The following is a 23,374-nucleotide window of genomic DNA, read 5'->3' as shown; positions in this document are numbered from 1 at the left end:
GTCCTTAAAGCCATTTATGAAGCCCAGGTGCTACTTATTCCCTCTTTGACCTTATTTTTATGGTATCTGTTAAGAATTTACTATGTGGCAAGCCCTGAGGTAGATACTACTTAATCGGGTCAGACACAGTCCCTGTCCCATCTGGGGCCCACAGAACACAGGTGGAATCCTCATTCCACAGATGAGGAAAATGGAAGCACAGAGAAGTTAAGTGACTTGCCCATGGATACACAAGCAATTGGTAGACTTGAGATTAGAACCCAAGTCCTTTGACTCCCAGGTCCATGTTCTTTCCACAAGTCCATGATGTTTCTTGATCTCCCTGATCTCTATTCCCAGTTACTTTGGTCTCCCAACTCTCTCTCCCCTCTTCACCCTATGAAATCATCACTCAGTTGGCTGTGATTACAAAGCACCACTATAGCCAGCTCTAACCACCGCTCCTTCTCGGTCTTCTTCCTCCATGACATTCGAACAAACCGCTTCTCAGACTAGAAGAACAACCATTGATATCCTGATGTTGAATGATCCACACTTCAATCAGTGAACATTAACTGGAAGGCTAAGGGTTGACCAAAATAATCAGCCAACATTAACACAGACAGTCTTTTTTGGAGTCTGAGTTTTCAGGGAATTGAGTTTCTGACTTTGAAATGTGCTTTTAAATGACAGGCAGACTTTCAGTTCCCTTAGACAGTCCGAGACTGTCTACTTCCTCCATTTTCAAAGGGGAGATGTCACAACATGGAGAAAGTATTTTTGCCTGAGAAATGAGGGAATTGGCTTTGAGAGAGACAGTGGAACCAGCGTGGTCTAGTGGAAAGAGCACGGGCCTGAGAGTCAGAGGACCTGGAGTCTAATCCCAGCAATCGCTTGCTTTGTGACATTGGGCAAGTCACTTAACTTCTTTGTGCCTCAGTTTCCTCAACTGTAAAATGGGGATTAATGCCTGTTCTCCCGCCTACTTAGACTGTGAGCCCCATGTGGGAGAGGGACTGTCCGACCTAATTAACTTGTACCTACCCCAGCGCTTAGAAGAGTGTTTGACACAGAGTAAGCACTTAAATACCATTAAAAAATAATATTCAATAATCATTTTTGATGGCAAAGGAAAAGAAGAGCCAATGAAGCTGCATACACAGAAGAATAAAGGAACTGTAGCATCTCCAGAAGAGGTGAAGAAACAGTGAGAGTTTTATTTTGCTCTGTTACAAGGGATGCAGTGGTAAAATAGCTGAGGAGAAACGTCTTCAGAGACGGAGAGTGCAGAGGCAGCACCTGCCATTGGCTATTAGCCATGACTACACAGCAGTACGGCCTATTGGACAGAGCATGAGGTTGGACATCAGGACCTGGGTTCTAATCCCAGCTTCACCACATGTCTGCAGTGTGACCTTGGGCAAGTCAGTTCACTTCTCTGTGCCTCCATTCCCTCATCTGTAAAATGGGGATTAAGACTGTGAGCCCCATATGGGACAGGGACTGTCCCCAACCCACTTTGCTTGTATCTACCCCAGAGCTCAGTCCAGTACCTGGCACATAGTAAGCACTTAAAACATACCACAACTATTATGATGAGTGGGGCAGCGCTAAGATTAAGTCCTGGTTAAGGATCTTCTTAGAGGAACAACTGGCTGGCTGAGAAGCCCAGAAAAGTCTCTCCACCTCACTGGGCCTCATTTAGCTCACCTAGAACTCAAGGAAACTTGTGACTTTTTTTTCCTAAATGCTATTTGTTAACTGCTTCCTAAGTGTCACACAATGAACTAAGAGCTGGAGTAGAAATTAGTTAATCAGGTTGGACAGTCCCGGTACCACATAGGGTTCACCATCTTCTTCCTCATTTTATAGATGTAGCAGCATGGCATAGTGGGTAGAGCACAGGCCCGGGAGTCAGAAGGTCATGGGTTCTAATCCTGGCTCTGCCACTAGTCTGCTGTGTGACCCTGGGCAAATCATTTCACTTCTCTGGGCCTCAGTTACCTCATCTGGAAAATGGAGATTGAGACTGTGAGCTTCAGGTGGGACAGGGACTGTGTCCAACGCAATTTGCTTGTATCCACTCCAGCACTTAGTACAGTGCCTGACACATAGTATGTGTTTAACAAATATAATAATTATTATTATGAGGGAACTGAGGCACAGAGAAGTGACGTGATTTGCCCAAGGTCAAACAGGAGGCAAGAGGTGGAGCTGGGATTAAAACCCAGGTCCTCTGACTTCCAGGCCCATGCTCTTTCCACTAGGCCATGCTCTTCTTGTCAAGGTTATTACCACTCTCAGGAGGGATTTTCCTGTCCTATCAACCTCAGCTAGATTCAAGACAGCAAATGCTTCCCTCCTGTTTGAAACTGGTAAGCCTTAAATTGCTGCTGGCAAGACATTTCAGCTTCCTGTGAGAAACAAAGAGCCACGTGTCTGTTGCATTTCCCCCTTCATCACTTACACCAGGGAATCCTAAAGCTTTAATTAAAAAGTGAAAAGCATTATGGTTCCATAAGAAGGGAACGCAGACATAGCGTGCTTTGTCCACTCAATGGAATCCCTTCATCCTGGATTTTGGCTCCTCTGCAAGTCAAAGGGTGTGCTTCTTTCCTCCTGACAGTCTCTCAGTGAAGACAACTAGGACAGTCTTAGAAATGCTCGGTCTTCTGCATCCCCTAGAAAATTCTGATCCGAATGGCTACTTCTACAGATGGGTGCATTTTACCTATCTGTAAGGAGAAAATGCAAATGATAATAACAATTACAATAATATGGTATTTGTTCAGCGCTTACTATGTGCCAGACACTGTAGTAAGCTCTGGGGTTAGATACAAGATCATCCAGTTTTCAGTCCCTGTCCCATAGAGACAAGCAATTATTGGTGACAATAATAAGAAGTATTTAAGCATTTACTATGTGCCAGACCCCGGGATGAATACAAGTAAATCAGATTGGACACAGACCTCATGACAAACAGGGCTCACAGTCTTAATCCCCATTTTACAGATGAGGTGACTAAGGTCCAGAGAAGTGAAGTAACTTGACTTACTCGTCTATTTCATCTATGACCTAAGGAACGAAAGTTGCTCTAAGAGAGCTCTCCCCACGCTAGCTTGTAAGCTCCTTGAGGGAAGGATCAGGAATATAAACAATGTTGTTTTACACTCTCCTTTGTGTACAGAGCCGTGCACACAGTAGACGCTCAAATATCATCGATCCACCGACTGACATCGTAGTTGGTTCTGACGGGGTTGGAGTGCTTTGTATCTGGCTCCATTTTCCATTGCCAATAAGCTCGTGTTGTGTAGCACATCGAGAACCAAATTGCTTTATTATACACCACCCAAGCTGGAGGATGCTAACAAACTGAACGCTGGGATGATAAATAATAACTGTGGTATTTGTTAAGTGCTTACTGTATGACAAGCACTTTATTAAGCGCTAGGAAGATACAAGGTAATCAGGTCCCACATGGGCTCACATTCTAAGCAAGAGGGAGCACAAGTATTGAATCTTCATTTTTGCAGATGAGGGAACTGAAGCGCAGAGAAGTGACTCGCCCACGGTCACATGGTAGACAAGTGGCAGTGATGGGATTAGAACCCACGTCCTTTTAATGCCCAAGCCCATGTTCTATCCACTAGGAGCCACTGCTTATTGATCTTCATTGGCTTTGACCTAAGGAACTGAAAGCACTCAGAGAGCGCTTCCCACCCTAGCTTGTAAATTCCTCAAGGGCGGGGATCAGGACTACAAACTCAATTGTATTACTCGATTGTATGAGCTAATGCTCTTCTGACTCAAAAGCCTAGGGGTCTCAGAGAATGCTCTAGAGTTGTTCTACAGAGATGACCATGCTCAAGAAATCACGCAAATAATTGTAAACTGCTTTGTACAGTCAGTTCAAGCACCAGAAGCAGATAAGAAGACTGATGAAATCTGAGGCAATCCTTCAGCTTGCACTGGGAAACAAAGATCTTCATTGGTAACATGCAACTGAATTTGGTTCATAAGATGCCCCATTGTCTAATGATGCAACGATAAACAAGGAAGATGAAAAATCAAATCAAATAGGTCATGGTGTCTTGTGGGAGAATGTCAGAGGGTGGTGGCAATGTGGCACCAGGATCAAATAAAAACTCCACAGCCCAGGAATGTTGTCCAGCTGTCTATACCTTTCAGACTATCTACAGCAACAACCAAGACAATATCTGATTCCGGGAGTGGTTCCTACCACCGGGGCTACCTAGCAACCATGCTCGAGGTTCCAAGACAAGAGCCCAAACCCCAAAATCCTGCAAGAGTCAATTTGTTCCACTGAATCAATCCATCGAATTTGGACGGGGAATGTGTTCACCAGCTCTATTATATTGAACTCTCCCAAGCACTTAGTACAGTGCTCTATTGAGTGCTTGCTGTGTGCACAACCCTGTAGTAAGCGTTTGGAAGAGTACAATATACCTATAAACAGATACATCCCGTGCCCACAATGAGCTTACAGTCTAGAGTGCAAAGCAGACATTAATAGAAATTACCGAAATAAATTGACACAACCGATTGAGCGATAAGTGTTTGCACCCAGTAAGTGCTCAATGGATGCAATTTAATGAACTGAACGAAATGGGGGAGAGGGGAATTAAGAAAGCCGTCACTGCGGAAGAGCGGGAGTGAGGGCTCCATTACCTGAGCTGTGTCTTCCATGAGCCCGCGGATCTTTTCCACGACATCGTTGCGCCGGTGCTGGCGAAGAGCGCTGATCAGCTGGGCGAGGCTGGCTTCCGGCCCTCGGATGGTCCAGTGCCTCAGGGCCGCGTAGGCCCTCTCGTGATCCGCCGTGTATCCGTTGGAAAAGGCCGCCACCTCCCGCTCACTGGCATTGCACAGGAACTGATAGATATCCTTCCACTGGCTCCCTACCTGGGCTGCCACGAGCTTCAGGATGTCGATACCTAATCAGAGACCAAAGAAGAGGGCTTTTTTCAAAAAGAGGCTTTGAAGACAATTCCTGAGAGGATCGACCACTTCCTGAAGGAATGCTTCCTGTCTCCTTCATTGACTTGCAGATAGGAAGCTGCTGGTCCCTAGGGTGTTTCCGGCAGCTGGGTTTCTTTGGGGGTGGCTTGGTCTTGATAAGAGCTGTACCTCATAACAATAATAAGTAGATACAAGATAATCAGGTCCCACATTGGGGCTCGCAGTCTAAATAGGAGGAAGAGCAGGATTTAGCCCAGCATTTACTAACTCTTGAAACAATCAGTGGAATTTGTTCATTCTTTCAATCGTATTTATTGAACATTTATTCTTTGCAGAGCACTGTACTAAATGCTTGGGAGAGTACACCACCACAAGAAACAGTCTCTGCCCACAACAAGCTTGTTGAGCACTTACTCTGTGCAGAGCACCTTAGTAAGTGCTTAGGAGAATAAAACAGAGTTGATAGACACGCTTCCTGTCCAAAATAATAATAATAATAATAATTGTGGGATTTATTAAGAACTTACAATGAGCCAGGCACTGTACTAAGTGTTGGGGTAGATAGAAGATGATTGGATTGGACAGAGTCCCTGTCCCACATAGGGCTAACAATCTTTATCCTCATTTTACAGTTAAGGTAACTGAGGCACAGAGCTGTGAAGTGACTTTCCCAAGGTCACACAGTAGACAAATGGCAGAATCAGGTCCTTCTGACTCCCAGGCCTGTACTCTTTCCACTGGGCCATCATGCTTCTCAAGGACCCAGCCTCCTGTCTCTCCCCATTCTAGTCCATACTTCACCCTGCTGCCTGAAACATTTTTCTACAAAAACATTCAGGACATGACACCCCCACCTCCTCAAAAAACTCCAGGTTACCCATCCACCTCCATATCAAAAAAAACCTCCTCACCATTGGCTTTAAAGCTGTCCATCACCTTGCCCCCTCCCACCTCACCTCGCTTCTCCCCTACAACACAGCCCACACACTTCGCTCCTCTAGTGCTAACCTTATCTCTTTGCCTTCATGTCGCCTGTCTCTCCCGCTGACCCCTAGCTTAGATCCTGCCTCCGGCCCGGAATGCCCTCCCTCCTCAAATCCGACAGACAACTACTCTCCCCATCTTCAAAGCCTTATTGAAGGCACATCTCCTCCAAGAGTCCTTCCCAGACTAAGCCCCACTTTTCCTCATCTCCCATTCCCTTCTGCCTCACCCTGATTTGCTCCTTTTGCTCATCCCCCTCCCAGCCCCATGGCACTTATATACATATCTATAATTTTATTTATTTGCATTGATGTCTGTCTCTGCCCCTCTAGAAGGAATTTCACTGTTTCTTGTTGTATTGTACTTTCCCAAGTGCTCAGTACAATGCTCTGCAAACAGTAAGTGCTCAATAAATACAATTGAATGAATGAATGAATGAATGAATAGGGTTTACAATCACACTAGCTGCCTGGGAGATCTGTGATGGAAAAGCTGACGTTCAAACTGGTATTTTGCTGAAGTCAGAGCGGCCTATTAAGAAAATTTTAAAAAGGCTCACAGTTTTTAAAGGAATCTGTTGAAACGTGGCCAGATTTTGTACGTGATGTCGGGATGCACCTCAGACACTTACAGCAATGTAGAGTTGAAAGCAGCAATTAATAATTCACCACCACACCAAATTGACTGCCGGTATAAAAAGCACTTCTAAACTGGCTCCTTGTTGGTTTTCATGTACATAATTTTATGACCTCTACAATTTTACCTCTGAAGAAAGTAGGAGTTCCAGAAAATGGACTTCTGAAAGACTTGGGCCTTTTCCCGAGTGAGGCAACTTTGAAAATTGAGCAGGTGTTTAGGGATTGTTTGGGTGAGTCATTTAGCTGGAATCAAAGTTTAAGTTCATTTTTACTAAATTCCAGAAGATTTCCAACCTAAAATAATGAAGTGGGGTTTTCTTATATACCAGCGCAGGAATAATGATAACGGTGTTTGTTAATTACTTTCTCTGAGCCAAGCACTGTACTGAGCCTGGGGTAGATACAAAATAATCAGGTCGGACACAGTCCTCTGTCTCACGTGGGATTCACAGTCTAAGTAGGAGGGAGTAGGATTTAATCCCCATTTTATAGGTGAGATAACTGAGGCTCAGAGAATCAATCGATTGTTTTTATTGAGCAGTTACTCTATGCAGAGCACCGTACAAAGTGCGTGGGAGAGTGTAATATTGTTATACTTGGTAGACACACTCCCTGCCCACAAAGAGCTTGACATCTAGAGAAGTAAGGTGACTTGCTCAAGGTCTCACAGCAGACAAGTGACAGAGGTAGGATCAGAATCAGGTCCTCTGACTTCCAGGCCCATGATCTTTCCACTAGGACATGCTACTTATGCAGTTCAACTAGCCAAAGTGGCAAATTATCTTGTGTTAGAAGCCATTGTCCATTTTTCATTCATTCATTCATTCAATAGTATTTATTGAGCGCTTACTATGTGCAGAGCACTGTACTAAGCGCTTGGGATGAACAGGTCGGCAACAGATAGAGACAGTCCCTGCCATTTGACGGGCTTACAGTCTAATCGGGGGAGACAGACAGACAAGAACAATGGCAATAAATAGAGTCGAGGGGAAGAACATCTCGTAAAAACAATGGCAACTAAATAGAATCAAGGCGATGTACAATTCATTAACAAAATAAATAGGGTAATGGAAATATATACAGTTGAGCGGACGAGTAGTGCTGTGCTGTGCTGTGGGGAGGGGAAGGGAGAGGTGGAGGAGCAGAGGGAAAGGGGGAAAGGAGGGTTTAGCTGAGGAGAGGTAAAGGGGGGGTGGTAGAGGGAGAAGGGAGCTCAGTCTGGGAAGGCCTCTTGGAGGAGGTGATTTTTAAGTAAGGTTTTGAAGAGGGAAAGAGAATCAGTTTGGCGGAGGTGAGGAGGGAGGGCGTTCCAGGACCGCGGGAGGACGTGACCCAGGGGTCGACGGCGGGATAGGCGAGACCGAGGGACGGCGAGGAGGTGGGCGGCGGAGGAGCGGAGCGTGCGGGGTGGGCGGTAGAAAGAGAGAAGGGAGGAGAGGTAGGAAGGGGCAAGGTGATGGAGAGCCTTGAAGCCTAGAGTGAGGAGTTTTTGTTTGGAGCGGAGGTCGATAGGCAACCACTGGAGTTGTTTAAGAAGGGGAGTGACATGCCCAGATCGTTTCTGCGGGAAGATGAGCCGGGCAGCGGAGTGAAGACTAGACCGGAGCGGGGCGAGAGAGGAGGAAGGGAGGTCAGAGAGAAGGCTGACACAGTAGTCTAGCCGGGATATAACGAGAGCCCGTAATAGTAAGGTAGCCGTTTGGGTGGAGAGGAAAGGGCGGATCTTGGCGATATTGTAGAGGTGAAACCGGCAGGTCTTGGTAACGGATAGGATGTGTGGGGTGAACGAGAGGGACGAGTCAAGGATGACACCGAGATTGCGGGCCTGTGGGACGGGAAGGATGGTCGTGCCATCCACGGTGATGGAGAAGTCTGGGAGAGGACCGGGTTTGGGAGGGAAGATGAGGAGCTCAGTCTCGCTCGTGTTGAGTTTTAGGTGGCGGGCCAACATCCAGGTGGAGACATCCCGGAGGCGGGAGGAGATGCGAGCCTGAAGGGAGGGGGAGAGGACAGGGGCGGAGACGTAGATCTGCGTGTCATCTGCGTAGAGATGGTAGTCAAAGCCATAAGAGCGAATGAGTTCACCGAGGGAGTGAGTGTAAATGGAGAACAGAAGAGGGCCGAGAACTGACCCTTGAGGAACTCCAACAGTTAAAGGATGGGAGGGGGAAGAGGCTCCAGCGAAGGAGACCGAGAATGACCGGCCAGAGAGGTAAGAGGAGAACCAGGAGAGGACGGAGTCCGTGAAGCCAAGGTGAGATCCTCATTTGCACCACAAATATAACTCAGTGGCACTCAAGTTATACACATACACACACACACAGATTACTTTTTAGCACTAAATTATAGTGAGCACTGAAGTTTAAGCATAGACTTCATAGGGTAATTACAGAAATTTAAAGCTTGAAGTTCAGCAATAATAATTCTCTTAAGTACCCAGTTCTCTATGTGTTCCTCCTTTGAAAGGAACTTAGTTTCTTACAAAAACTATGTTGAAAAACATGTATTCAATGAACCAGCCCTCGGGCAATACAGCTCCTGAGCTCAATTTGAATTCTAAAGTCACATTTCATCTTGAAATTAAGTCAACTGAAAGTACCCACGAATGACTGCAATGGCAATGTAATTCGTGGAAGTGCTGACTCACATCATGGAGACACTAAAGATAAAAACTTCTTTGGATGCTCCTCTTCCTTTCCAGAATTATTACATGTTTTTTAAAATGGCATTTATTAAGTGCTTACTAGATACCAGAAACTGTAAGTGCTGGGGTAGACACAAGGTAATCAGGTTGGACACAGTCCATGTCCCACACAGGGCTCGCACTCTTAATTCCCATTTTCTGGATGAGGTAACTGAGGCACAGAGAAGTGAAGTGACTTGCCCAAGGAGACCATGGCCCTGGGAATCAGAAAGTCATGGTTTCTAATCCCAGCTTTACCATTTGTCTGCTGTGCGACCTTGGGCCAGTCACTTTATTTCTGTGAGCCTCAGTTTTTGTAAAATGGGGATTAAGACTGTGAGCCCCATGTAGGACATGGACTATGTCCATCCTGATCTTGCAAACTCGTTGTGGGCAAGGAATGTACCTGTTATATATCCCAAGTGCTTAGTACAGTGATCTGTGCACAGTAAGCACTCAAATACAATTGACTGAAATGTAGGATCAGAATGGAGAAGTAAAACAACTTTTAGAGGGACAGTGCAAACTTGAACAGTAAACAGTTCTACAACATTCAAGAGAGCTTACCGTTTTCTAGGGCAATCAAACCAACTAGCCAGACTACCTCATCTCTACTTAGAAAAGCAAACACTACAAGAGGTTTTACTAAAACCACCTGGTATCGCTGAGGTACTATGACTGATACTATACCAGTGGCTGAATAGCTTTTTTGTCAATTCTGATGACCAAGGCCTGGGTCTCATTTTTCTCCGCTTTGATGAGTCCTCCCTCAACACTGTCTTGAAAGACTCAAACATCTAATCCACCCAGGTGGGGGTGTGGAACAGTTTCTCTCTGTCTATCTTGCAAATATCTCATTCACAAATAAGTGAATATCTTTTCAGCATAATCATTCTATATTTCCCCCACCCCATCTTTTCCACCCTCTAAGTGAAATAAAGCCCCTTTGACAGTGTGGTTACGCCTGATCCATTCTGCAAAACGGCCTTTTCTCCAGAGGCTGAGGCTCATCTTCACCTATTCATTCATTCAATCGTATTTATTGAGCACTTACTGCGTGCTGAGCACTGTACTAAGCTCTTGGAAAAGTACACTACGACAATAAACAGTGACAATCCCTGCCTACAGCTGGCTTAAGGCTGCCGTGACACCAAGTGAAGCTGCTAGTATACATATGAGTGAGAGCTCATGGGTTCGAATCCCGGCTTGGCCACTTGTCAGCTGTGTGACTGTGGGCAAGTCACAACTTCTCTGTGCCTCAGTTCCCTCATCTGTAAAATGGGGATTAACTGTGAGTCTTATGTGGGACAATCTGATTACCCTGTATCTACCCCAGAGCTTAAAGCAGTGCTCTGCACATAGTAAGTGCTTAAATACCAATATTATTATCAAATGAAGGTGGAGACAAAGCAAGCTTTTCCCTGAAACCCCTCAGCAAGGAAACCACCACTTAGAAACACAACCCACCTCAACTCCTGCTGGCCAGACAGGAAAGGAGCTGAAATTCTACAATTCTTTTTTTTTTTATGGCATCTGTTAAGCACCTATTATGTGCCAGGCACTGTTCTAAGTGCTGAGGTAAACACAAGTTAATCAGGTTGGACACAGTCCATGTCCAAATTGGGCTCACAGTTGTCATCCCCATTTTAGAAATGAGGTAAATGAGGGGCAGAGAAGTTAAGTGACTTGCCCAACGTCACACAACAGACAAGTGACAGAGCTGGAATTAGACCCCATGTCCTTCTGATTCCCGGACCCATGCTCTGTCCACCAGAACATGCTGCCCCTCAGGAGGGAGGGAAGGTATTTAGAAGAAATACAGAAGAGTTTAGGGTAAGCAGAAATACAAAAATAAGCTCTCCACAAGACTGTAAGCTTGAGGGCAAGGATCCTGTCTACCAACTCTATTGTCTTGTACTATCCCAAGCACTGAGTACCATGCTCTGCACACAGAAAGCGTTCAGAAAATACCACTGATTGATAAATTAAGCAGAGCACCTCATAAGAAGCCCAGCTTTGAAATTAATCTTGGCCCAAGTACACAAAACAGTGAGAAGTCTTGATTAGTGGGGTGAGATAAATGCTTCCAAGAGATAGCTGATGCATCAGAATCATCTGTGATGTGCAGAATTCCCTTACACGAACATGGATGCAAAATTAAGTGGCAGAAAACAGATGCATTCATCCTTGCCTTGAATGGATTTAGAGAGTCAAACGAAAATTGTGATATTTATAAGGACTTATAACGTGCCATGCACTGAGTAAGGATCGAATACACTCTTCGTCCCACATGGGGCTCACAGTCTGTTGGAGAAGGAGAAGAGGAATTGGATTCCCATTTTGCAGATGAAACTGTGACCTAAGGTCACGTAGGAGGCCAGAGGCAGATCCAGGATTAGAACCCAAGTCTCCTGATTCTCAGGCATGGACTAAAATCTTATAAACAATGAGAATTACTTCAGAAAGAAGGGTTGCTTTTCTCTTCAGAGAAGTGAAGAAAGAGAAAGCAGAAAAACTGCTTCTTTGAGAAGTAGCGTGGTTTAGTGGAAAGAGCACAGGACTAAGAATCAGAGGAGCTGGGTTCTAATGCCTGCTCTGACACTTGTCTGCTGTATGACCTTGGTCAAGTCACTTAACTTCTTGGTGTCTCAGTTTCCTCATATGTAAAATGGGGATCACATCCCACTCCCTCCTACCTAGACTGTGAGCCCATGCCGAGACAGGGACTGTGTCCAACCAGATAACTTTCTATCTTGAATCTAGCCCAAATCTTGGTACAGTGCTTGGTCCATAATAAACGCTTAACAAATCAAATGTTTTAAAAAAAAAGTACGAAATATACCCAAGGACTGGTTAGGAGTTAAAGGGTTTTAGGAAACCTCTCCCATATAAAATTTGGTTTGGGAATATTGAACAACCGGAGAATCCTCACCCAGCTGCTAAGGGTTAGAAATAGCCAGCCCAAAATGATCCTGGGTGGAATTAGTCGGAAATAGACGCCTATGTAGCAAAACTAGCACCATGGCAACTAGCTGGCATCCAGGAACCTAGGGCTTCCAGGGCATCTGCTGGGCTCCTCTCTATAACCACTGCCTGCTGGGTGGGTGGGATACAGCCAGCAGGATGCGATCCACTGCCCCTCCAACCCGGCTCTATTTTGCAACCTGTAAATAATAGACCTGGAGTTCCCGTGGCAAGATTGGCCAACCGGCAGGAATCAGGAAGATGAGAAAAACTATTTCCTGGCAAGTCACCAGAGCACTCTATAATAATAATAATGATCATTATGGATACCCCCGATTAGACTGTAAGCCCGTCAAACGGCAGGGACTGTCTCTATCTGTTGCCGACTTGTTCATCCCAAGCGCTTAGTACAGTGCTCTGCACATAGTAAGCACTCAATAAATACTATTGAATGAATGAATGAAAAGTGCTTACTATGTGCTAAGCACTTGGGGTGGATACAAACAAATCAAGTTGAACACAGTCCCTGTCCCACATGGGGCTCACAGTCTCAATCCCCATTGCACAGATGAGGAAACTGAAGCCCAGAGAAGTGAAGAGACTTGCCCAAGGCCACACAGCAGACATGTTGCAGAGCCGGGATTAGGACCCATGACTTTCTTAGTCCCGGGCCCTTGCTCTATCCACTATGCCATGCTGCTATTGTTAGCATTAGTTCTCAACCCATAGAACACCATTTAATACATTTATTCCTGCAACGTTAAACTTAGGTGGGAGCTGGTGTCACTTGTCATGGTGTTTTGAATATTTTTCTACTTTTTTTTCCCTCCCATTTCAAACTCTTACAACAACTGCTCACTGGTAGCATTCTAGCTCTCTAATGTTCTTCAGGAGTAGTGTAATAGTAAGAGGAGGATTTATTGAGTGTCCATTGGGTTCAGTGGACTAGACTGTAAGCTCCTTGAGTATACCAGCTCTAATGTACTCTACTCTTGCTCTGCTCCTAGTAAGCACTCAAAAAATACCACTATTCATATGAATGTGTCTCCCCCTCTAGATGGTAAACCTATGGGAAGGTAATGGGTCTACCAACTCTGTTGGACTGTACTCTCTCAAGTGCTTAGTACAGTGCTTGGGATGCAGTATGCACAGAATACAACTGACTGACTGATGCTTAGGAAAGTACAACAGATGCACAAGATACACCCCCTGCCTATAAACACGGAAAGAGAGGAGACATAAGAATATTCAGACAGTGGAATCAGAATACTTGAAGGTACTATTGAACATGCATAAAGTCGATTAGACTGTAAGCCCGTCAAAGGGCAGGGATTGTCTCTCTCTGTTACCGATTTGTACATTCCAAGTGCTTAATACAGTGCTCTGCACATAGTAAGCGCTCAATAAATACTATTGAATGAATAAAGACACAACTGTTGGGGAAAAAGCACATAAAACATGTCTATACTAGGGTTGGTTGATTGACATGACTTGGGGTGATGGGAATTAAATCAGGAAAAGCTTCCTTGAGGAGGTGGGATAGGGATTGCCTCTCTTGATTGCTGAAATGTACTTTCCAGGGGCTTGGTACAGTGCCCTGCACACAGTAAGCGCTCAATAAATACGACGGAATGAATAAATTATGCAGGCTTTGAAGATGGGATGACTGTGGTCCGGTGGATTTGTGGGGAAGGGGAGGAGGAGTTTCAGGTTGGGAGAACAATAGCAACTTGTTGGGCTAGTCGAAAACAAGTTATAGTTAAGACCAGGGGCTTGGCAGAAATGAAGATTTCAAACTGGATGAAGAAAGCCCAGCCCCACATTACTTATTTTATTTGCTTATTTTAATGTCTGCCTCCCCCCACATTTTTTTAATGGTAGCTGTTCATTCAGTCATTCATTTATTCGATCATATTTATTGAGTGCTTACTGTGTGCAGAGCACTATACTAACCACTTGGGAGAATACAATACAATGATAAACGGACACATTCTCTGTCCACAACAAGCTTACAGTCAAGAGGTGTGGGGGGAGGCAGACATTAATATAAATAAATTACAGTTGTAGATTAACTATATGACAAGCACTGTCTTATGCATTGGGGTAGTTACAAGTTAATCAGGTAGGATACAGTCCCTGTCCCACAAGAGGCTGACAATCAAGTAGGAGGGTGAATAGGTATTGAATCCCTATTTTAGAGTTGTGGAAACTGAGACACAGAAAAGTTAAGTGACTTGTGGATGGTCACAGAGCAGGCAAGAGGCAGAGTCTGAATTAGAACTCAGGTCCTTTGGCTCCCAGGTCTATCCATGCTTTATTCACTAGGCCACGCTGCTTCCCCTTGTAGACTGTAAGCTCCTTGAAGGTCCCACTTATCAACTCTTTTGTAGTGTAATTTCCCCAGTGCTTAGAACAGGGCTTGTCACATAGTAAAATAAGTAAAATAAAATAAGTAAAATAACTTGCAAGTAGGAGAAATGGGAAAGTAAAGGAGCATGAGAAGCAGCATGGTTTAGCGGCAAGAGCAGGGGCTTGGGAGTCAGGGGATGTGGGTTCTAATCCTGCCTCTGCCACTTGTCTGCTGTGTGACCTTGGGAAAGTCACTTCACTTCACTGTGCCTGTTAGTGACTATGACCAACCTGATTACCTTGTCTCTATCCCAGTGCTTAGAACAGCTTGGTACATAATAAGCACTTAACAAATATGCTTATGATTATTATAAGGATATGTACTTAAATGCCATGGGACTGGGGGTTTGATTGGATGAACATTAATGCAGCCTATTAGAATGCTATGGCTTGGAAAGGCGACAAGATCCAGAAAATCACTTACTTTTTTAGAATTTAGAGACTGATTTTTGACTGTGTGGAGGTGGTGGCTCTTTTTAAATTACCAAACTGGCCAACAGGCACTGAGAACGGAAACATCACAATTTTAGCGACTGGTTTTCAAGACCCCAGTTCTTATCGGAGGACTGCATTCATTCGGGTGTCCTCATCTCTTCCCCTGCACCGTTATCTGCACCCAGGGCAGAAAGACCAGGGCTTTCAGAAAAAAGAGAGCCTCCCTGTCTTCTAGGATAATTCTGATCCCACTGTTAGAGTTTTGGTTAAGTAAGAGAAATCCTATAAGGCCTCTGCTGAACGGCAACTGGCAGAGCTGAAAAATGTGTTTATCACCTCAGAAACATTACACCTTCGGTCTTATAAAGGCAATTCCATCAGAGAGGAACAAGTCTTGTCTGGAAACAGCACCACAACCCAACACAGAGTCACTAGAGCATCTATCGTAAGGAGGTAGCATTTACTTGGTGAAGGGAGATAGTCAAGCCCTTCTTTTCAGCTCACAAAATGTTTGTGGATTCTAATTTTGGTTTTGACACCATTTTCCTCTAATGTCACCTTGAGCAAATCAGTTTCTGTACCTCTGTTCCTGTTCCTTACATGGATATCTGTGCATTTTGCACCCATCATGGCTGGTATTTCTGAATGGCAAGCATTGAGGCAGAACACCAAGGTTATTATTATGGCTTTTACTCATCACTTCCTCTGTACCACGCTATAGCCATAGGTACACGGCTACTGGATCTGGACATGTTTCCAGTCACACACAGGGCTCACAACTCTATCTTATCCGCATTTTACAGATGGGGAAACTGAGGCTCAAAAGGTTAAGTGACTTGCCCAAGGTCACACAGCAGGCAGAGATGGAATGGGCCACAACAAGACAGCTAAAATACCAGGCCCAGGACTTAAGTCTAAATGACAAGGTCAGCTCCCATGAGAAAAACCAATCCAAACCTGACCCACGTGGATTGGGCCTCATTTCAAGCTCATTAAAATCTCAAAACCAATATTATCCAAACATTCTCTGGTTCTCACAAAGCAACAATCCAGGTGACTGAACTGTGGTATGGCTTAACCTTAAATGGGGATTAAGACTGTGAGCCCGATGTGGGACAGGGACTGTGTCCAACCTGATTAAGTTGCATCTACCCCAGTGTTTAGTTCAGTGCCTGCCACATACTAAGGGCTTAAATGTCATAAAAAAATAAAGAAATAAAAAAGAAGAATAGTATTTATGATGTTCTTACTATGTGCCATGCACTGGGCTACTACAGTAAATCAGATCAGACCCGATCCCTGTCCCACATGGGGCTCGTAGCCTAAGGGGGAAGGAGAACACATATTGAATCCTCATTTCGCAGATGGAGAAACTGAGGCCCAGAGAAATTAAGTGACTTGCCCAAGACCACACAGCAGGCAGATGGCGGAGACGGAATTAGAACTCGGGTCTCCTGATTCTGAAGTCTGCGTTCTTTCCACCAAGCCAAGCTCCTTCCAGAACTCTGGCCCCATCAGGGAGGAAAACCACCCACACGGATTCAAAGACATCAACTCTTGAAAGTCATCTTTCATCTCTCTTAATTGTATTGCAGAAGGATTTGCTTTGCGTTCACAGAGAGCCGGGGTTAGTTGAAAGAATGAACGCACTTTCCCTTTAATTATGGTAGGTGGCAATGAATTCTCAGTATTGGGCTACCTAGCACCTGGGAGACACTAATTGGGAGGTGTGCACAGATTTCCAGTCACTACTGCAATAATTAATGCCACCTTCAATAATTAACAAAGGTAACCTCACACCCACCAGTTTGTATTTAGCTTCAGTGCTTTTGGGTGGAGATGAGAGATGCCGTGTCTCTTTCCTGAAAGCTCGAAGTGCTTTTGAAAGCTTAATTATGAGCCAAAGGCCACTCCACCAAGCCCACGGCCATCCAGGAAGCAGCGAGGAAGAGGGTATTGAAAATTCAAAACCTGGGTTCTAATCCCGGCTCTGCCACTTGTCCACTGCTGTCACCTTCGCACTAGGCTGTAAGCTCGTTGTGGGCAGGGAAGGTGTTTGTCATATTGTTAATAATAATAATAATAATGTTGGTATTTGTTAAGCGCTGACTATGTGCAGAGCACTGTTCTAAGAGCTGGGGTAGACACACGGGAATCAGGTTGTCCCACGTGCGGCTCACAGTCTTAATCCCCATTTTACAGATGAGGTAACAGGCACAGAGAAGTTAAGTGACTTGCCCACAATCACACAGCTGACAAGTGGCAGAGCTGGGATTCGAACTCATGACCCCTATCTCCAAAGGCTGTGCTCTTTCCACTAAGCCACGCTGCTTCTCCATTATATTGTTATAATGTACTCTCCCAAGCGCTTAGTATGGTGCGTTGCACGCAGTAAGCATTCAATAAATAAGACAGACTGACTTCTCTGTGCCTCAATTACCCTATCTGTAAAATGACGATTAAGGCTGTGAGCTCCAGGTGGAACAAGGGACTGTGTCCAACCTGATTTGCTTGTAACCCTGCCCAGCACTTGGTACAGTGCCTGGCGCATAGTAAGTACTAAACATATAACACAATTATTATCATGATTATTAAAACCGTGCTCCCCTGTACAGAAGTACCCTGCAAGCTAACAGCAGCACATTAGTCAAGTTCACTAAGGCAACTCCTCACCCCAGATGGCCCCTCTCTTCTGTTTACACTTCAAGCCTATTTCCCTTCGGAAACGTCTGAGCTGCCTGAGAAGCCTCCTGTGTGTTTCACTGAGGGAGTCTTCTGGAACCTACAGAAGTCTAGGAATCTACACAGTCGAGAATTTCCACTTTCCACTGCCGCTTAAGGGCGCGCCTGTCGAAAGTCTGGGAGATGTAAGTAAATACGAAGGCCGCCCGCTATCCCCCCACTTTGCAACTGGACACCCACCAGCCTCCTACTAAAGAAAAACCGTTCTGAGACTCCAGCCTCTCTGCTGTGGGAACTGGCTTCCTCTAGAGCCCAGCAGCAAGTGGACGTAACTGGAAAGAAACGATTATGCTCCAAGAAAAACTTAATGAGAACTCTACTAAAGAAGAATCCTGTTGTCATTCCAACAAAGAGCTGACACTTTTCTTTTCTCGGTAGACCAATCGACTCAGTCACAGGATCCTAGAAGTTTGGCCCTCCAGATAAGAGGGCTACAAGACTCGAAAACAGGACAGACCATGGTGTAATAATAATTATTGTGGTATTTAAGTGCTTATTTTGTGCAAAGCACTGTTCTGAGCGTTGGGGTAGATGCACCTTACTTGCTAAAATCCACCCTTTCCTCTCCATCCAAACTGCTTCCGTGGTATCCTATCCTACCCCACCTTGACTACTACATCTAATTCCTGTCTCTCCCCACCCCAATCCATACTTCACTCTGCAGCATGGATCATTTAAAAAAAAAAAGTCAGTCCATGTCCTCCCACTCCTCAAGAACCTCCGATGGCTGCCCAGTCACCTCCGGAAACAAAAATTCCTTACCATCAGCTTTAAAGCCCTCAATCAGCTTGTCCCCTCCTACCTCACCTTGCTCATCTCCTACTACAGCCCAGCCCACCCACTCTGCTCCTCTAGTGCCAGTTTACTCACTGTGTCCGAACACACAAGTACCTCGTTGCTGACCCCTTTCCCACGTTCCCCCCACCGCAGCCTGAAACTCCCTTCCCCTTCATAGATGCCAGACCATGACCCTCTGCACCTTCAAAGCATTATTAAGGTTACATCTCTTCCAAGAGGCCTTCCCCTATTAAGCCCTCTTCTCCACTGCTTCCTCTCCCTTCCTCGTTCATTCATTCATTCAATAGTATTTATTGAGTGCTTTACTCTGTGCAGAGCACTGTACTAAGTGCTTAGAAAGTACAGTTCAGCAAGAAATAGTGGCAATCCCTACCCAACAACAGGCTCACGGTCACATCTATGCACTTGGATCTTTGGGCATTTGATATTCACCCCACCCTCAACCCCACAGTATCGGTATACATACTTTTAAATTTTATATTACAATATTAATATCTATCTCCCCCTCTAGACAGCTCATGGAGGAGAGGGAACACTTCGGCCAACTCTATTTTATTATACTCTCCCAAGGGATTGATAGAGTGCTCTGCACAAAGTGCTCAATAAATACCTTTGATTGACTGACAGACAATATCAATCATATTTATCGAGTGCCTGTGTGCAGAGCATTGTACTAAGTGTTTGGGAGAGTACAATATAACAAACAGACATTCCCTACCCACAACAAGCTTACCTTACACAGAGGGAGACAGACATTAATATAAATAATTAAATTCCAGATATGCATATAAATGCTGTGGGACTGGGATTGGGGATGAGTAAAGGAGAGAAGCAGCGTGGCTCAGTGGAAAGAGCAAGGGCTTGGGAGTCAGGGATGACGGGTCCTAATTCCGGCTCCGCCGCTAGTCAGCTGGTCAGACCTTGGGCAAGTCTCTTAACTTCTCTGTGCCTCAGTTGCCTCAACTGTCAAATGGGGATTAAAACTGTGAGCCCCACATGGGACAACCTGATCACCTTGTATCCGCCAGTACTTAGAAGCGTGCTTTGCACATAGTAAGCAGTTAACAAATACCACACTTTATTTATTTAAAGGGAGCAAGTCAGGGTGACAAAGGAGAATGAGAGAAGAGGAAAGGAGATCTTAGTCAGGGAAGGCCTCTTGGAGATGTATCTTCAATAAGACTTTGAAAGTGGGGAGAGTCATTGTCGGTCAGATATGAGGGAGGGCATTCCAGGCCAGAGGTAGGACAGTGAAGAGAGGTCAGCAGAGAGATGGACGAGATCACAGTATAGTGAGAAGGTTGGCATTAGAGGAGTGAAGTGTGTGGGCTGTGTTGTAGTAGGAGACTAGCGAGATGAGGTAGGAAGGGACAAGGTGATTGCCTGCTTTAAAGAAGTGCCATGCTCACCCCAAGGATGATCAGTTAGAGGGAGGCCCAGAACTACAGTACTTCCCTAACGTCTACCACCACCCTACTCCCACCACGCTCCCTTTGGGATGCGTACACACAGGAGTGGCAGATAAGCGGCACCTTGCCCCCACCCTCTGCTAGAGGTGCCGTGCTCCTTTCAGCCAGAGCCGGGGCTCTCCCACCCTGGGCCAGAGGATCAATCTCTGTAATAGAGACCCTGCTCTACAAAATCTCCTCAACTGAAAAAGAATTCCCTCAAGATCTACTTTCCATTAATCTGCAAGAACAGAAACTTGCTAGGCAAGGGAGGATGGAAAGGAAGTCAAAGTCGGAGAGGAAAGGGAGGGGAAAAGAACCCACACGTAAAGAAACATCAAGGGAGCAGAGCTGTGCAAATATCAACCTAACCCATGGGCACAGTGCCTGACATTAAAAATATGAAAATTAGGGAGCAATAAATAAAATAGCTACTCAGTTTTCAAATTAAGAAAAGGGCTCTAAGCAGGAGTCTTCTTCAGGTCCTCGATGACTGCTCCCATCAGCTGCCTCGTAAATGGGCCACCAGTATGGTAGACTGTGGGGGTGTGGGAGAAGGGGGAGAAGAAGGTGAGATGCTACAATCAAAACAAACACATAAAAAGGTACGAGGCAGTGACCCAACTCTAAGGGGCCCAGAAGCTCTGTAAACTATCATGTCAAAGTTGTTTTGTTTACGACAGCTGGAAACAGTCTGAACTCCTGAGAACCAGGATAATCTAGTAGACAGAGCACAGGCCTGGGAGTCAGAAGGACCTGGGTTCTAATCCTGGCTCTGCCACTTATCTGCTGGGTGACCTTGGGCAAGTCACTTCATTTCTCTGGGCCTCATTTACTCCACCTGTAAAATGGGGATTAATACTATGAAGCCCATGTGGGACCAGTGCTCTGTACACTGACTGGCATATAGTAAGTGCTTAACAAAAAATCCAGTTGAATTTATTTAGTGCTTACTATTTACAGAGCATTGGTTTAAGTGCTTTGGGAGAGTACAGTGCAAGAAAATCAGCAGATTCCCTGCTCATAATTAACTTACATTAATTTTGGGAGACAGTGGCCTGCAAAATCAGTCAGTCATATTTATTGAGTGCTTACTGGGGCAGAGCACTGCACTAAGCGCTTGGTTCATTATTATATAATAATAAACAGACACATTCCCCACCCACAACTTCCCAGATGAAAAGTACTGCTTCAAGGGCTTAAGCTAGTGAGAAGCTGGTGGATATCCTGCAGTAAATTCTTATTACCATGACCAGTATTAATTGTTTAAAGTGCAGAGCATTGTACAAAAGACTGGGGACAGTACAAGATGATCAATAATGCACTATCATTCTTATTGTTTTTTGCTGAATTTATGGTTAGTTTTCACCTTTCTGTCCTCCTCTTGCTGCACCCGAGAGGTTACAAGCCCCATTGGGCCAGGAACACTGCTGAATCAACATCCTGATCTCTCTCTCCCCATTACCAGCACAGGGCTTTGTACCCAGAGGACTTAATAAGCATCATCACTAAAACCTCTAGGCGAGTTATCACATCTTTGGGTTGCTTATTTTACATACTCTTTACCTTGTGGATGCCAACTGCTCTGGTTTCACGTTACTAATGGAGCAAGAAAAAACATCTTCCCCAGACCTGCCCTGCTCTCTCACATGCCAGTCTGCTAACAACATATATCACTGAGGCCGAGGTCCTTGATTCTGATCCCAGACTCTGCCATTTGCCCTGCCCCTGTTCCTCATGGGGCTTATGGTCCAAGAAGGAGGGAGTCCAGGAGAAGTGAGGCACAGAGAAGTTATATGATTTGCCCAAGGTCACAAAGTAAGCCATTGAAAGATCCAGAATTAGAACCTAAGTCCTCTGACTCCCAGACCCATGCTCTTTCCACTAGGCCACACTGTTTCTTTTTGATTACTGGTGCAGAACTATCAATCAGTGGTATTTATTGAGTGCTTAGTATGTACAGATGATCACTTGGGAGACTTAAGGACTTGGAAGAGTATAATTCAACAGAGTTACCTGACATGTTCCAAGCCCACATGGAGCATACAGTCTAAAAGGGGGCAACTACCCCATAGTTCCTCTAAGCTTCCTATTGCCAATCAATCAATGGTATTTAGTGAGCCCTTACTGGGTACCAAGCATTATACTAAGTGATTGAGGAAGTACTATACAACAGAATTGGTAGTCGCAATCCCTGCTGAAAAGGAACTGCATCTATAGGCCAGCTGCAGAGATGGAACATTGGTCTAGAAGGACCATCGATTTGACCCAGTAACAGTGTTAAGTTCAAGTTCTTTCCCTGCTGTGCGCCTCAGTCCTGTCTCCTTCATTCCCAATAGCCCGCTGGGTGTTGGGGGTAGCTTATCTGTGGCCGGGAAAAGAACACTTAGCTGCTAGTGGCATTAAGGTGGAAGGAAAATGCTTATTTCTCAGTTTCAGGTATCCCTTTTTGGCTAAACTCAAAGCCAGCAATCCAGCAAATTAGGAAGAGATATTTACTCTCAGAGCCATCAATGGCAAAACAGCATGGTTTAGTGGAAAGCGCACGGACCTGGGAGTCAGAGGGACCTGGGTTCTAATCTAGGCTCTGCCGATTGTCTATTATGCGGCCTTGGGCAAGTCACTTCACTTCTCCGGGCCTCAGTGCTCTCCTCTGTAAAATGGGGATTAAGACTGTGAGCCCTAAGTGGGACATGGACTGTGACCAACTTGATTTCCTGCTATGTACCTCAGTGCTTAATACAGTGCCTGGCCCATAGTAAGTGATTTAGAAATACCACTAAAAAAAAAAAATGATGGCCAAGGGATAGTTGACAATCTCAATCACATTTGACAAAGCCACAGGCTAAGAAAGGCAGTGACCACTTCACAAAACCATCTCAAGGAGAAGCCACTTTCCCTCTCATCCGGACGCAGCTGCTATTTTCAATGACTAATGCTAAACTCCCAGGGTTGGGAGTGGGGGTGGTAAGCACTCTCACCTGAACTCCTCACCAACGAGTTCACAGCCATGGAGCCCTCTGAGTCTGGATATTCGGAGCCAGGAGTGATTGACTGGGTTGTCCCCTCGTTCCCCATGGTTACTTCCTCCCGCCCGCTGAAGCCCCCGCCTGCCGGGGGGGCCGGGGCTGTGGTGAAATTGATCCTGGTGGTGGTCATTCGCCTTCCTCTTCCTCCTCCATTCCCTTCTGAACTCTGCCTACTGGCACTTCCTGCAAGAGCGGGATGGCAAGTTAAACCCCGAGAAGATTGTGGGTGGGTGGGGCAGGGGTCCATGTGAGTCACCAGCCAGACAACCACCCTCACCATACCTG

The 23,374-nt window shown here is 45.4% G+C and overlaps 1 protein-coding gene across 1 annotated transcript in view; it reads right to left on the bottom strand.

Moving 5' to 3' along the window:
- Positions 1 to 23,374, bottom strand: part of TNFRSF21 (TNF receptor superfamily member 21) — a 62,355-nt gene that overhangs the window by 13,863 nt on the left and 25,118 nt on the right. Inside the window, 1 exon segment of the mRNA XM_029072253.1 lies at positions 4,669 to 4,934. Within this exon segment, the coding sequence (XP_028928086.1) occupies positions 4,669 to 4,934 (266 nt within the window).

The sequence above is a fragment of the Ornithorhynchus anatinus genome, chromosome 9 (assembly GCF_004115215.2).
Source record: "Ornithorhynchus anatinus isolate Pmale09 chromosome 9, mOrnAna1.pri.v4, whole genome shotgun sequence".
NCBI classification, from domain to species: domain Eukaryota; kingdom Metazoa; phylum Chordata; class Mammalia; order Monotremata; family Ornithorhynchidae; genus Ornithorhynchus; species Ornithorhynchus anatinus.
The sequence above is the reverse complement of the archived record's forward strand: the minus strand, read 5'-3'. Positions and strand labels throughout refer to the sequence as shown.